Genomic DNA, 15,646 nt, shown 5'->3' with positions numbered 1-15,646 from the left:
TTGACAAAAAGAAGACAGGCACAGAAAGAGGGAGACAGAGCAATATAGGTGTACAGTAGGGTACTTTGACACAACCTTAAAAAAAAAAAAAAACACCTTCTGGGGGTGCCCAGTTGGGTGGTTCCCTTGAGGTCAGCGGCTCTTTGCTAACCTGATCAGACACAGTACCCTACCTCCACCAAGTAGAGAGGAAAGACAAAAATGCTATAAGTCAAACCAAAACAATCAGACAGAAAACTTTACAGGATAAAATTGGGTGAAAAACCAAATAATATTGGTAGAAACACTAGCAAAAATGAAGTTTTAGTTATTGAAAAAGGCAGCAATGGGAAATTATAATTAAACTAGAAAAATTGAGAAAGAAAAAAGATCTGTACGGAAAAGGTTGAAATTAAAAAACAAAACAACATGAACAACATCAAAATAAACAAACAAAAAAAAAACACAACCAAAAACAAAGCAGTATGTATATGTTGTTGAATATTGTCTGTGCAACACATGGTCTTCTGGGATATGAGATGTTAATCACAGTTCTGATACGACTAGAGGCTGCTGATTTCTCAAACCCCAGCAGGTAGACACCCTAAATCTCTCTTCAGCCCACTTAAAAGGCACTTTGAACTTGTAAACTTGCTGAGCAGAAGCTTTCCCAGGAAAGTGCTTGTCGCTGGAATCACTGCTGAAGTGGCTATCCACTTACCCAGTGTGCCAAAACCGGTCTCACTCTGCCCCTGAGGATTAGGTCTGCAAGGCAGCTCAGACCCCACCCTTAGGCTACTCATTCGCTAGGTTACCGGCTCCCACCCAATTCTAGCTTTGTGACCCTGAGGGCGGAGCTTGCTGGGGCAGATCACTCACAATGGCTCCCTGAGGCTCACAGCCAAATACTATTAGCTCCGTCTGGCTCAGCGGCTCAGACTGGGGCCCTAGACAACGGCCAAAGTTCTCCGCACTCCCGCTCAGGCTCTCCCCAAGGCAGTTCAACTGAGTGCCAAGTCCAAAGACACCAAAACAGTTCATAGGTAAGCCTTTCCGGTTTGCAGTCTCGGTGCTACTGAACTTACAGTTGCGGGCGGGTTTAGACCAATTGAACACACATGACCACTTGCCAGTTTTCCATTGTTTTAGTCCTCCTCTTGGGTTCCAGAAGTCTCTCGCTGACTCCCTATATCCTCACAGGGGTGATGATAGGCAGATCCCACCAGCCAGAGACGCCTGGAATCCTATCTCCCCAGACTCACGGTGCCCAGATGCAAGGAAGCTGTTACTTGGCCACCATCTTGCTCTCTTCCCCAAAGATAAATCTTAAAAGCATAGGTGCTTTGTGTCCCAATCACACCATGCCTACATCAGATGAAACTTCCAAAAAGATCCCTGAACCATTAACTCCACAGGACTCTCAAAGTTTCCGAAACTGCCCTTCGGCCAACATCTTTCCACTGCATTACATTTACTGTACTCTTTTGGAGAAAAGATGCTACTTACAGGGCAAAAAAAGGGAACAAGAGGACAAATTGCTGGTTGATGAAATAACAGTTAAAAGCCTCTTTCTTTAAAGAACAGTATTTTTTAAAAACCTTGATTTTAAAAGAATATCAAATCATCACATTGTACCCCATAAATGTATACAGTTACTATTTAATAAAAAATTAAATTTATATTTAAAAAAAAATGAACCTGACAATTGGCCCTTCACTTTCTATGGCTTGTCACTACACAAGTCCTATACATGATCTGCTCAATCATTATGGCAAATAGAATTTTAAAAACAAAAGCGGTCTTTTATGTTTTATAATTTTGTTTTAAATACTACTTCTGGACTCTTGTGGAATTTCATCAATGCCATTTGCCTTCAAGAAAGATTCGTAATACTTATTCTGTAGAAATTAGGTGGTTTTTTATTTTAACTTTTAATGCCTGATGTGAAATTGAATCTTTAATCAATACCTAACACCTGTCTCCCAAAATTGTGGGTAGACTCCTGCCTCCTTCCTCTGCGTCTCTATCTTACACAGATGGGGCTTCAAAATATCTCCTTGTTCATGCACAGTGGGGCACTCTCCTAATCTATGCCATGAAAAGCATGAAGCAAACTTCTAACAAGGGTTTCCTAGTTCTTCAATTTCTGTAATTGGTCAGGACTCACCACAAAGCCCTTGAGACAGTGATCCATTCTGGACACTCAGACATAGGCTCTGTGGGTAAAACTCTCTGCAACGTTCAGCTGCAGTGGGATTTCTGTGATGATATGCCTGGAGTGGAGCAAAGATCGGACAGGAGTTTCTCAGCATCTTGGGGCATCGCCCCCAACTGGTCCTGACCACTGAGTTCTCCATCAGGTGAGCACCAAACTGGGAAGAAAATGCCACATGGCCACCACAAAGTTCACGGACTTTCTTCTCCTGAACGTAAATAGAGAAAATTCGGGCGGCACCTGTGGCTCAAGGAGTAGGGCGCTGGTCCCATATGCTGGAGGTGGTGAGTTCAAACCCAGCCCTGGCCAAAAAAAAAAAGAGAAAATTCATGGCATGGAATGGGGATATTTGATGACCCACTGAAATGCTTTGCTGGTTGACTAGCCTGACTCTCGACTGCCACACTATAAAAGAGATGTGTGTTAAACAGGTAAGATTAACAACTTTGAACACTCTCTCCTCATGAACAAACTCATTACAAGATGCACAGCACAAGAACCAACTAGCTGTAGGCACTTCACAGCAGCCAAATACTGTTAATTTTATGCTGATTTGCTAAAACTTCAATCATTATTTTTCTTATCTCCAAACGGTTGCTTGAGAAGGGAAAATTAAGTTGTGAAAAATCTTAAAAATTATCTGGATCCTAAAATTATGGCTAACCTTAAGATATCAGAATAATGGAGTAGAAAGCATGACATCTTATATATGTGGGGTGAGGAGATATCACGAACTTCCATATCCAAGGCGTTCTGGAGAGAAAATTTACAATTCTGACATATACACGACTGAGAGGTCATGCTTCACTCTTTCCTCCAAGAAGTCAAAACATTTCTAGCACCTCTGTGCCTCAAATTACCACAGCTAAGACAGTCAATTAATTATTTTGTGTGAAGTCCACAAATATGAATTATCCAAGAAAACATAATTCACTAGGAAGTTTCCAGCTCCATGTCACATTAAATGTAGATATAATAAAGAAAGGGGGAGACACACACACAAATAAACTGCTCCTTAGTTGATGGTTTTAATCTTGCCTTTAAAAATAAAAAATGCACAGACACGAGTTTCACTAGAAATTACCGGAATGACTGCCTCCAAAACTTGAGACACATTCCATGGAAGGTCCTATGAAAAAGTTACTACAGCTTTTTTACTCTTTTCTTTCTTCTTTTTTTTTTAATCATTCAGCATCTTTTCTCCACATATCTCAAGAGTCTTAAATTATCTGAAAGTTCCCTTTTCTTGTATGTGTTAATAGATGATTATTAATGAAGACATTTTACATTCTAAGGAAGAATAAATAGACAGATACACACACACATAGTGCTGCTGGTTATTTGGTTATTTAGAAAAAGCACTATAAAAATAGAAGTGTAGTCAGGAAAAGAAATGTTTTCAAAATCCTGGAAAATATCTTTAAAACTCCTTAAGCATCAAACTGCTCACTCTGCCATATTTCATTCTTCCTCTGATTATTTACACATCATCAAAAGCTCTTATCAATCACTTGTGTCTAAAATGTGGACTCTGAAGTTTGGAAGGGCCTTACTAATTGATCTCAGCAGCACATAATGAGCTTAAAGGGCTTACCTGCGTGTCCCCGGAGGTGCTGGCTTGAGGCGGATGTCAGCTTACTGCACACCATTAACACATAGGCCAGAAAGAGCCAGTGTGACAGCAACACAGATTTAGCACAGACTCTCATCCTGGAGAGAAAACAGGGCTGAGTCAGGGAGGGCTGAGGAAGGCCAGGCTCCCTAGCCAGCACCATCCTAGCACCGAGGGAGAAAGCAGGGGCAGACACTGGCACTAGACATCCTTCTGCTCCAAGAAAACAGAGCCTATCACACCTTATCCACACCTTGCATTTCCAATAAATACCTTTTATAATAAAGAATTTTCCAAGTTAACACCATGCAAAGTCTATTCATGTGTCCCCAGGGCGTGGTTCAAGTTGCCCTGACAGAGCATGGGGGTTTTATTCTATTTTATATCATGAAATGTAAAAACACTTAGGGCTGCATTCAAATAAAATATACATGGTTTCCACATCTGAAAGAATCCATGGAGATTGGTACTTTTCTTTCTTTCTTTCTCCTTCCTTTCTTTCTCCTTCCTTCCTTCCTTTCTTTCTCCTTCCTTCCTTCCTTCCTTCCTTCCTTCCTTCCTTCCTTCCTTCCTTCCTTCCTTCCTCCCTCCCTCCCTCCCTCCCTTTTTTTTATTGTTGGGGATTCATTGAGGGTATAAGAAATTCTCCTAGTACTTTTCTAACTATATATTAAGGCCCTGTGGTCTGTAAGGCTGGACTTTCAGCTTTATTAAACCAACCTCAAAGTTGGGTGCGGAGTATGAGCAAGTACGGGTGAATATAAAATAAATTTCACTTCATTTGATAAACAGTATCTAAACAGTTGCTCAAAGATAATTCTGTTCACAATATGGTTGCACGGTCCACTCTAAAACAAAAGTATAGGCCGGGCACAGTGAGTGGATCATGCTCTAATCCCAGCACTTTGGAAGATGGAGGAAGGAGGATCCCTTGAGGCCAGGATCTCTACACCAACCTGGGAAATATCTCAAGGTCTCAACTCTACAAAATATAAAAATTTTAAAAATTAGCCAGGTGTGGTAATACACATGTGTAGTCCCAGCTACTCAGGAGGCTGAGGCAGGCTGGTTGCTGGAGCCCACAAGAAAAGCTGAAGTGGGCAGCGCCTATACCTTGAGCGGCTAGGGCGCCAGCCACATACACGGGAACTGGCAGGTTCGAATCCACCCTGGGCCCGCCAAACAACAATGATAAGTACAACCAAGAAAAAAAATAGCTGGGCATTGTGGTGGGTGCCTGTAATCCCAGCTACTTGGGAGGCTGAGGCAAGAGAATCACTTAAGCCCAAGAGCTGGAGGTTGCTGTGAGCTGTGATGCCACGGCACTCTACTCAGGCAACAGCTTGAGACTCTGTCTCAAAAAAAAAAAAAAAGAAAGAAAGAAAGAAAAGTTGCAGTGAGCTATGATCACACCACTGCACTCCAGCCCAGATGACGAAATGAGACCCCATCTCAGGGGAAAAGATAAAAAACAAATAAAAAAGGGAAGTAACAATAACATTATTCTCAGCCTTCTCATTTTCTGCTCTTTTTAACATTATGAGGGAATTAAACAGAACTTGATATGCTTTTTTTTTTGATGTTTGCTCTCTTTGTTTTTTTTTTTTTAATTAACTATACAAGCAAGTCAGGGCACTTGGCATTTGAAATTCCAGTGATATTAGGTCTGCCTGGCACATGGCTCACAGGTACCTATCATCACCACAGTGGATCCAAGGAAGCCCTTTTTATATACATGAAATGTATAAACACTCATGGGCAAGTGATAAAAAGGCTGGATTCCTGCCGGGTGACACAACAGGCCAGGCTCTTGAGGGCATCCTCACAGGAAGCCTCTCCAGCTGACAGGAACAGGGACAGCCTCTACAAGAGCCCTGATTCCCTGCTTGAGGGAATATCATAGCCTATCATAGCCTCAGGGGACTTGCATGTCCATATCACACTCCTCGACGTGGGCACTGCTGCCAGCCCTCCCTCGGCAGCCTCTCACAATTTAGTCAAATAGATCTTGTTAAAAAGATGCACTGTTCATTGATCTGAGACTCAGTCTGCTTTTGAAGCAGCCAGGCCAAGATGAGATTCTGAGATAATCTTTGAAGGACTCAGTGGCAAAGGTTAACACAAACATTGGCTTCTTTTTGCCCTTTTACATTATTTTAAAACAGTTTTTTTATTGTTGGGGATTCATTGAGGGTTGGCGATTTGTTATGCAGCAATAGAAAACTAATATTCCATTTATCTGATCCCTTGATAATCTCTTTTGGGGGCTACTGATTGCTATTTTGGGGGCCTGATGCAGCCTGCAAATGTGCTTTATTTGCTCTGGACTATAATTTCTTTTCTTTACCATATTTTTTAAAATAAAGTGAATTAGTTGCCAAAACATAAAATACACAGACTGCATTTCAGAATCCACCTTCTCTTGAAGAATAATTCCTGACATCCCCGAGCTTACGTTTCTGTGCAGAAGTAAAAGGCTGGGTGATACAGCAGCTCCAAGATGGGGCTCCATACCGCCTCACCCCTGGCCAGTGCCTTAGCCCAGCCAGCCCTGCTCATTCACTTATAGTCATTGTAATTTTTGATCCTTGGCTAAAAGGAATATGCCTTTGTAACAATTATATTAATAACAGATCTTGGGGTTGACAAGTGGGATTTTAAAATATTATATATGTGAGACAGAATATCCCACTTAAAAAAAATCATCAAATATGGAAATTTGAACCTCTGTGCTTCCCCCAAATTATATAATCAATAATGGCACTCAAAATCTCATCAGGCCCACATCTTATTTATTTGCCATCTTTTGAGCTCCTTCTAAAGTTTTCTATGCACACTGAGGTGGGAGAAATGGAGGACAGACTTTCAGAAATTAAAACACAAATTTCTAAGGTGAATTACCAAACTTAGAAGTTTAAAACAACACAAATATCTCACAGTTATAAGTCAGGAGGCTGACACATTCTAGATGAGTCCTCCACTGGACTCACAAGGCTGAAATCAAGGTCGTCAGTGGGTTGTGTTCTCATCTGGAGGCTCAACGGGGGAAAGATCACATCAAAGCCCCCTCAGGTTGTTGGCAAAAGCCATTTTCTTGGAACTCTCTGACTAAGGTGCTGGTGTTCTTGCTGTCAGCCAGGACGTGCTCTCTGGCCCTACAGGCTACATTCATACATCTGACCCTCCACTGGCTCCTTCCCACTTCAAACCTCTTCTTCCAGTAAAAACCCCACCCCATTTTAGGGCTCCCCTGATTAGTCAGTCCCATCCACGATAATCTCTCTTTTGATTAACTCAGAGTCAACTTATCTGGAGCCTTAATGACATCCACATAACCTCTCATCTTTGCCATATAGCTGTTGTTTAATCAAAGGAGTGAACCATCATCCCACCCATGCTCACAGGGAGGAGATTACATGTAGTGTACACACAAGAGGGTGCAAATCTGGAGAGCCAGTTTAGAATTCTATCCACAACAAATGGGCAAACAATCCACTCATAAAAGTTCATCCATGTATTTATTTGGTCTACAAAAGTCCAACCAGATAGTCAATCCATATATTTGGTTTATGATTGCAGACAGGCTAATCTCAAGAATTACATCACTTAAAACAGACCACTGAATAACAATTACCAAAAGGCAAAAGCACTGTCCCTTGTGCCCTTTCCTTCAGCTGGCTTTCTCTAGTGCTCCTAAGAGGACCTTCTCACCAGGATCTGCCTGCTCAATCCAAGTACTCACTTCTACTCTCTGGGACATGAGCAACCTTTCTGAGAACCTCAAGTATAAGTTCTTCCTTCTCCTTTGTCAAAACCATCTGAATCAACCTAGTTCTGAAATTCACTTTCTTGTTCTTAATCCAATTTTCAGATGCCCAGGTCTCTGACTGGCTTCTTAAATCTTCAACCCTCAGCTGGGTTATCAGTGAGGAATGTTTTCTGCTTAATGACTTGGCTCCCTAACTCTGTGTCCACCTAATCTCTAGCCCCCAATGTCAGACTAAGTCTCTCAAGTGAGAGAGACTCATCTCTCCCACCTAACCTACAAATGAAATTCGGTTTCTTTTCTTTTCTCTCTCTCTCTTTTTTTAAGTGACAGGGTCTCACTAAGTCACCCAGGCTGGAGTACAGTGGCAGGATCACAGCTCACTACAGCCTTAAACTCCTATGCTCAAGCAATCCTCCTGTCTCAGCCTCCTGAGGTCAGATCACAGGTGTGTGCCACCATGCCTGACTAATTTTTCTTTATTTCTCTAGAGATGGGGACTTCCTCTGTTCCAATCTATTTATCAGTTCCCTGCCTCACCTAAACTTGTCTGGATGGATTTCACTAAGTTTGGAGCAGTATAGTTGGGATGATCTGAGTCACAAAGATCTGGTTGCCTGGGAAGCCACATCTAAGATGGAAATTGGCAAGCAGGTCTAATAAAGAGTGCTCTTGGAATCGTCACCTGTGAGGAGCAGGGGATGGGGAAGGAAGGGAACACAGGAAGATAAGAAGACAGGACAGAAGGAGGAAAAGAACTCGGGTAACCCTGTGGACAATTCCAAAGCTGGAATGCCCCTTCTTTGTGGTCCAAAAGTGGTGTTAGGGCCTTTATACGTCCATATTGATCAGTCATATATGAGCTGCCCCTAAAAGGAGGAGCTGTTTGAGCAAGGTGGGTCTTTTGGTTGAGAGAAAATTTTCCAAGTGAGCTGATAGCTGGCCACATCCCCAACAGTAGAAGGAATAAACCCTTATTCCTGAAGGGGATCTGGATAGCACATCACAGCATCCACTATCCTCCATCTTCAAATAGAAGATTCCATGGTATATACATAATTGACTTTGTGGGGCATTGACAGGCATCCTTAAGAGGAGACCCATCCCTGAGGTATCAAAAGCTCATTCCATGCACATTAAAATGCAATGGAAAGAGGTCTCAAATATGAATTCATCACAAGCCAGCAGTCCCCATTCCTATGCGCTCCCCACCAAAGACTCCAGGGAGTACTTTGAAAACCACTGGAATAATCCATCCTCTCATAAATGATTTGAAATGCCTCTCTCTCTCTCTAGATATATATATATATACACACACACATACACAGGATGTCCATAAAGTTCTTGTCTAATTTAAAATAGTTGCACACGAACTTTATGGACACTGTGTTTGTGTGTGTGTATTCCAATTATCTTATATTTTTGTGCCAATCTCCTACTTTAGCCTAAGGAACCTAGTAGCTTTATAAAATAACAAAAGAAGAAATAGAAATGTCTAACATGCAAAGTAAGTAACAATGAGGAAATTTGGGGGCCTGTAAAATTAACACAAATCTTTAAATCCACTTTTGGCAATAATTGAATAAAATATTTCTAATATAATCGGGAAAGGCTTTAATTTGATGAAACTATAAACTGGTTGATCATTTGATACGTGTCAAATGTTTACAAGGTTTCTATGCTTTAATCTAACAAATTGCTTATAGGATTTAATCTTATAGAAATAACCACAAACATATCGGGAAAATTTGCTATTGTTTATACTATTAAATGATCCAACTATTTAACCCTATGTGACTGGCTAAATGAATCATGACATAGCCCTGAGATGAGATGTACTTCAGCTCTTTTTCTTTTTTTTTTTTGCAGTTTTTGGCTGGGGCTGGGTTTGAACCCACCACCTCTGGCATATGGGGCCGGTACCCTATTCCGTTGAGCCACATGCACCACCTGTGCTTCAGCTCTTAAAGTGACAATGTAAAAAAGAAAAAGAAACAAATGTGGGTTTTTTGTTTTTATTTTTGTTTTTTGTTGTTATTGTTTTTAGACATAGGCTCTCATACTGTTGCCCTGGCTAAAGTGGAGTGGCTCAATCACAGCTCACAGCATCCTCCAACTCCTAGATTCAAGTGATCCTCCCACCTCAGACTCCCGAATAGCTCCCCGGGGTGATAGGCATGTGCCACCATCCCCTGCTAATTTTTCTTTTTTTTTTTTTAGAGTTCAGGTGTCTCAGTATGTTGCCCAGGCCAATCCTGAACTCCTGACTTTGAAGATCCTCCTGCTGTAGTCTCCCAAAATGCAAGAATTATAGGCATAAACACCACACCCAGCCCAAATTTTTTTTAAAAAATTCATAAACTCTATTCCACCTTGGGGCCTGTTTTGCCTTAAGATCTACTCAGCCACCTTACCCTGTTTTGAGGACTAGGGGCCTCTAGGCTGAATTTCCCAGGCTCCCAGGTCAGCTGCCTCCTGGCTAGATGGGCCCAGCTAATAGGAGAAGCAGATAGAGACTAGAGGCTGGGGAAAGGGGACAAGCCAGGCTAGTTCCTCCCTTCTCTGTCCTGAACAGAATCTGTGGAGTGGCCATTTCCCTTCCATGGCTCTGATTCCTGCCAGGAAGGCATACTGTGGTCCCAGCTGCCACTCAATGTCCCCTCCCCTAGGCTTTGCAGCTCCTCCTTCCTTTGTCACACTGGCCCAAGGACAGTAATGGCTTCATGCAGTTGCTATGTCTGGGCTTCTTATTGTTTTCTCAGACTCTGATACCATATAACCAGTTCCCTAAATTTGTATTCCCCTCTTCCACATTATCATAGTGGTTTCTGTTTTCCTGGATAGATCTCAACAACTAGCCCCTTGAATCAAAAGTCTTAAAGGTAGACATTTTACATCCCAGGCCATGATCCCTAATCCAACTTCTTCTTACATGGAGAGTTCTAGATACCAGCTTCCTGGATGAGTAGCTGCAAATTCTCAGCCTCTCAAACAAGTATTTACTTAACAACAGATATGATCTCCCATAGAAATGCCAGGGCAGAATGGTAGGTATGGGAGTGAAAGCCATTCATCTGTATTTACTCCTCTTTTTCCAGACTGAATAAGCCAAAGCCACGATTTGCTAACTAAAACAATTTCATTTTAAAGACGAAAACCAAATTTTAAGAAATAATGACTCCCCAAATTCTAAAAAAATCCTGTATGAAAGAAAGCTTTTATACAAGATCACCAACTCTAAAACACTCCGTTTTGCTTAATTCTCAGTACTTTGTAACAGGATCTTCTGTAGGTATATGTTAAAATGCTGTTACCTTGGAGACTTCGTAAGAGTTGGTTCCAGCCAAACACAGCTATTCCAGGATGTATTTCTGAGTGACTCTAAATTCCCATTTGCAGCTAGAACCAATCATTTTCGCAGCTCTAAAAAGTTATCTTAGCTTGGAGGACCTACATTTAAAAAAGAAAATACATGAAACAGGAATCAATTAGCATTTTGGTTTTGAAATGAAACAGATTACCTGTTGCCAAATAGTGTTTTTTACCATTTTTTTTTTTTTTTTTGTAGAGACAGAGTCTCACTGTACCACCCTCGGGTAGAGTGCCGTGGCCTCACACGGCTCACAGCAACCTCTAACTCTTGGGCTTACGCGATTCTCTTGCCTCAGCCTCCTGAGCAGCTGGGACTACAGGCGCCCGCCACAACACCCGGCTATTTTTTTGTTGCAGTTTGGCCAGGGCTGGGCTTGGATGGGCTTCAACCCACCACCCTCGGCATATGGGGCCGGCCCCTACTCACTGAGCCACAAGCGCCACCCGTTTTTTACCATGTTAAAAGCCAAAAATATCCATATGTGAAAAGGGGAAAAGACACAGAATTCTATACTCATTAACTAGCCACATATTAGTTAACAAAATACAGTTTTGAGGAAGTTCCCCAGTAGCAAAAGCACCCAAAATTTGACAGACAACCCCAAACTATTCTGGATGCATAATTAACTTCACCTTCCCACTTTATTGACTATTAGTTGGAAACAAAAGTTGGAGATAATCCACTTCTAAAATGTGCAATTTTCCCAAGCTCACAGAGCAGTGGAAAAGCCAACATGAAGATTCAAATTCCTAGATTTACGTGATATAAATGTGAAGAAGCAACTAGACAGTACAAAGTTGCTTTCTGAAAAATGTTAATGAGACAGAGAGAAAGTCTTTCCAATATATAATCCACTGTGCCAAAATGCAAAGAACATTTGGGAATAACATTGTTGACAGTGAAGACCCTTCCCCGACACACAGACCTAACCGTAATTTTCTCCTCAGTGGGTAAACATATGTTTAAAAGAAGGGTTCAGGGTTCTAAGAAAAAAACAGAACATGAAACTATATTATTTTTAGTGTTGCTAGTTAAGTACATCCATCCCATTGGTAAAGATCAGAGAAAAATAATGATATGTATTAATAAATATTAAAGTTACAAATATAAACATGATTTTTTGAAATGCAGCATAATTACTTTAGAAACCCAAAGAACCCATTCCAAATCCATCAATAAGCACAACTGAGACTTTGCTCTTTGTAAGATAACCCAAAGATTATTCCACAGGTTTGATTAAAGAATACTTTAGGTGATAAACTTGAAGACCCGTCCCTTTGGGGCTACAGGAGAGGGAGAAGGCCTTGAGTAATTAGTTCAACAAAAGGGAAATGGTTTTTAGTAACTGTATAAATGTGAACTTCTCAGAAAAAAATAACTTGAAAATCTTCATCTCCCGGATCCTCCAACTTTATTAAGTATGTTTGTCCTTATGTCCACCCAAGGGCATGATATGACCTTCTGCTATCAGAAGGAACTACACAGTATAATTTATCAGAACACATCATAATGAACTCCCCACATATTGGAAAGTAAAATGACCTTTCCCGGCTAATATTTATCTTGTTTTCTTCACACAAAAGGTATTCTGGGTATTCTTTTTTCAAATCATTGAAGAATGGATCCATCAGTGAAAAGAAAAGCAATCTAAGAGTTCACATTCCAGACAAGGACCAGGAGTCTAGGCTGAACGGTAATTCATTCCATCATATTCTCCCACAGTGTACCTCAGGCACTTGCTTAAAAGGCTTAACTCTTTCTTGTTACATTAGTCCATTTTCCACCGCTACACCAGAACACCTGAAATTGGGTAATTTAGAAAGAAATATATTTCTCAAAGATCTGGAAGCTAGGGAGTTCAATAACAAGGTGCTGACATCTAGTGAGGGCCTTCTTGTTTCATCATACCACAGCAGAAGGCAGAAGGGGAAAGAGAAGCAAAAAGAGAAGCGAGTGTATGATGCCCCATGATCATATCAATGTATACAGTTATGATTTAATAAAAAAAAAAAAAGAGAAGACCAAACTCACTTTTTTTTTTTTTTTTTGTAGAGACAGAGTCTCAACTTATCGCCCTCGGTAGAGTGCCGTGGCGTCACACAGCTCACAGCAACCTCCAAATTCTTGGCCTTAGGCGATTCTCTTGACTCAGCCTCCCAAGTAGCTGGGACTACAGGCACCCGCCACAATGCCCAGCTATTTTTTGGTTGCAGTTTGGCCGGGGCTGGGTTTGAACTCACCACCCTCGGCATATGGGGCCGGCGCCCTACCCGCTGAGCCACAGGCGCCGCCCCCAAACTCACTTTTTCTTTTGAAGTTTTTGGCCAGGGCCGGGTTTGAACTTGCCACCTCCAGTATATGGGGCCAGCACCCTACTCCTTTGAGCCACAGGCACTACCCCAAACTCACTTTTTTTGTTGTTGTTTTTGTTTTGTTTTGAGACAGGGTCTCACTTTGTAGCCCTAGGTAGAGTGCTGTAGCATCACTGTAGTTTGAGGTTCACAGCAACCTCAAACTCCTAGACTCATGTGATCCTCTTGCCTCAGCCTCCCAAATAGCTGGAACTACAGGCACCCCCCTACAACACCCAGCTAGTTTTTCTAATTTTGTAGAGACAGGGTCTGGCTCTTGCTCAGGTTGGTCTTGAACACCTGAGCTCAATCCACCCACCTCAGCCTCCCAGAGTGCTAGGATTACAGATGTCGCCACCATGTTTTGCATCATGGGCACAGTGTGCCAGGGGTTGGCTCCCCAAGGTTTTTGGCAGCCCCACCCCTGTGGCTTTGCGGAGCTCAAACAAAGATGGCCTTTCCAACAGTTTCCAATACCATGCTCCTCGTCTCTATCTCTGAGACTTCATCAGAACAATTTTTACTATCCACATTTCTACCAACATTCAGATTACAACCACTAAACTCATCTCAAAGAAATCTCAGACTTTATCTACACTATTCTCTTCCTCTGAGCCCTCACCAGAATTGCCATAATAGTCCATTCACAGAAATCCAGGCTTCTTCACTACCTCAGGTTGGGATAAGTAGAAAGGGGAACAGATTCTTTGTCTAGGGGGAGGGGGAGTCCATTGAGAAAGAGATGACGCTAGGAGATGCTTTGTCTACTAGGAATAACAAATTGACTGGAGAGGGGGGTCCCAAAAAAGAACAGATGACACATGGGGGGGGGCAGTCCCCAAGGACTTACCAGATGTTTGGTCCAAGGACTGACCAACCAGAAAGAGGTAGAAAAACCACAAAGTGGAGATACAATCAAGGCCTCAATAGAGGGTCTTTGAAGCATGTGCGCAGTTAAGGTAACAGTGTCCCTAAATGACCTACCCTCGGTGACATAGGAAAAAAATCACACCCACCAGCACCATGACAGTTTATAAATACCATGGCAATTACCTTATAAGGATAGAAAAGGGGAAGTATTGACCATTCCAGGAATTCTCCACCTTTTTCCAAGAAAAACCATGAATATTCCACCCCACACACACACACATAACATAAAATTAGGGAATCAGCATAAAAGGAGAAATCTTGTTAAACTCAGTGTCTCCTCCACTCACAGGACTGACTTGTTCCTTCTCTGGAATGTACTGTGTTCTAATGAGCTTTGCCATTCTGCCAGCCTGCTTCTGCTTGTTCTGCTCATTCACCCCATCAACTTGGTACCAGTAACCATTCTTTGGTCCTGGGAACCAAAAACCTGGGGACATAGAGACTTGACACCTGATCCCCACACCTGACACCTAATCGCTTCAAAACTGTCCCAGCATCTACTCAATACTGATCCCAAAACTGCTTCCACACTTTTCAGGTATCTGTTATAGCAGGAGCCCTACCAGTGTTTTTCAACCTTTTTTATCTCACAGCACACTTGAACCTATAGTTAAACTTATGCAGTTTGTGATTAAAAAAGAATTAAAAAAAAAAAAAAGGATTTACCTACTGTGCTTTGAAATTCTCTCGAAAATAATTTACTTAATGATCAGTAAAAATTTTCTTTTTTTTTTTTTTGGATCAGTAAAAATTTTCAAGGCACCCCTAAGATCCTCTCACAGCACACCAGTTGCAAATCACTGCTCCATACCAATCTTTTGTCTTAGTTTATTTTCTGCTGCTATAATAGAATACCTGGAATTGGATTATTTATTTTTAAAAAAAGAAAAGAAATGCATTTATCAGAGTTCTGGGGGCTAAGAAGCATAAGATCAAGGTGCCGGTATCCAGTGAAGGTCTTCTTGCTACATCATCCCAGGGCCGAAGGCCAAACTCAGTTTTACAACAACGAGCTCCCACAATAAAGAATCCACCCTTGAGATAATGACGTTAATCCATTTATGAGGGTGGAGCCCTCACAGCCTAATCAATTTTTAATGGCCCCATCTCTTAATACCATCACAATGGCAATTAAATTTCAACGTGAGTTTTGGAGAAGACATTCAAACCCCAGCATGTCACTTCTAAACTTCAGTACATTCAAGATCAATAATTTTTTTTTTTTTTTTTTTAGGACACATTAAAATTTGCTTTAATACTTCTTTGGGGGGAAAAAAAACACACTTGTAGTGAATGAACAAGAAACATTTTTATGCTATTATTTGTATCTACCATGCCATGAATTCATAGGGGAAGAGGTTCCAGCAGCTCAGGGAGGCACCTTGCCATTTAATGTGACAAAGTGTTAATTGACTTTTGA

At 41.5% G+C, this 15,646-nt stretch overlaps 1 protein-coding gene across 1 annotated transcript in view; it reads right to left on the bottom strand.

Annotated features, from left to right (window-relative positions):
* Positions 1–11,022, bottom strand: part of TAFA4 (TAFA chemokine like family member 4) — a 312,885-nt gene extending 301,863 nt beyond the window's left edge. The window contains exons 1-2 of the mRNA XM_053598813.1: positions 10,887–11,022; positions 3,789–3,904 (exon numbers count right to left, since the gene is read on the bottom strand). Of these exons, the coding sequence (XP_053454788.1) occupies positions 3,789–3,903 (115 nt within the window). The 5' untranslated portion in view covers position 3,904; positions 10,887–11,022. The remainder of the gene's footprint in view (positions 1–3,788; positions 3,905–10,886) is intronic.
* Positions 11,023–15,646: the final 4,624 nt, after the last annotated feature.

This window comes from Nycticebus coucang, chromosome 8, assembly GCF_027406575.1.
Source record: "Nycticebus coucang isolate mNycCou1 chromosome 8, mNycCou1.pri, whole genome shotgun sequence".
NCBI classification, from domain to species: domain Eukaryota; kingdom Metazoa; phylum Chordata; class Mammalia; order Primates; family Lorisidae; genus Nycticebus; species Nycticebus coucang.
Note: the sequence above shows the minus strand (reverse complement) of the source record. Positions and strands in the feature narration are given on the sequence as shown.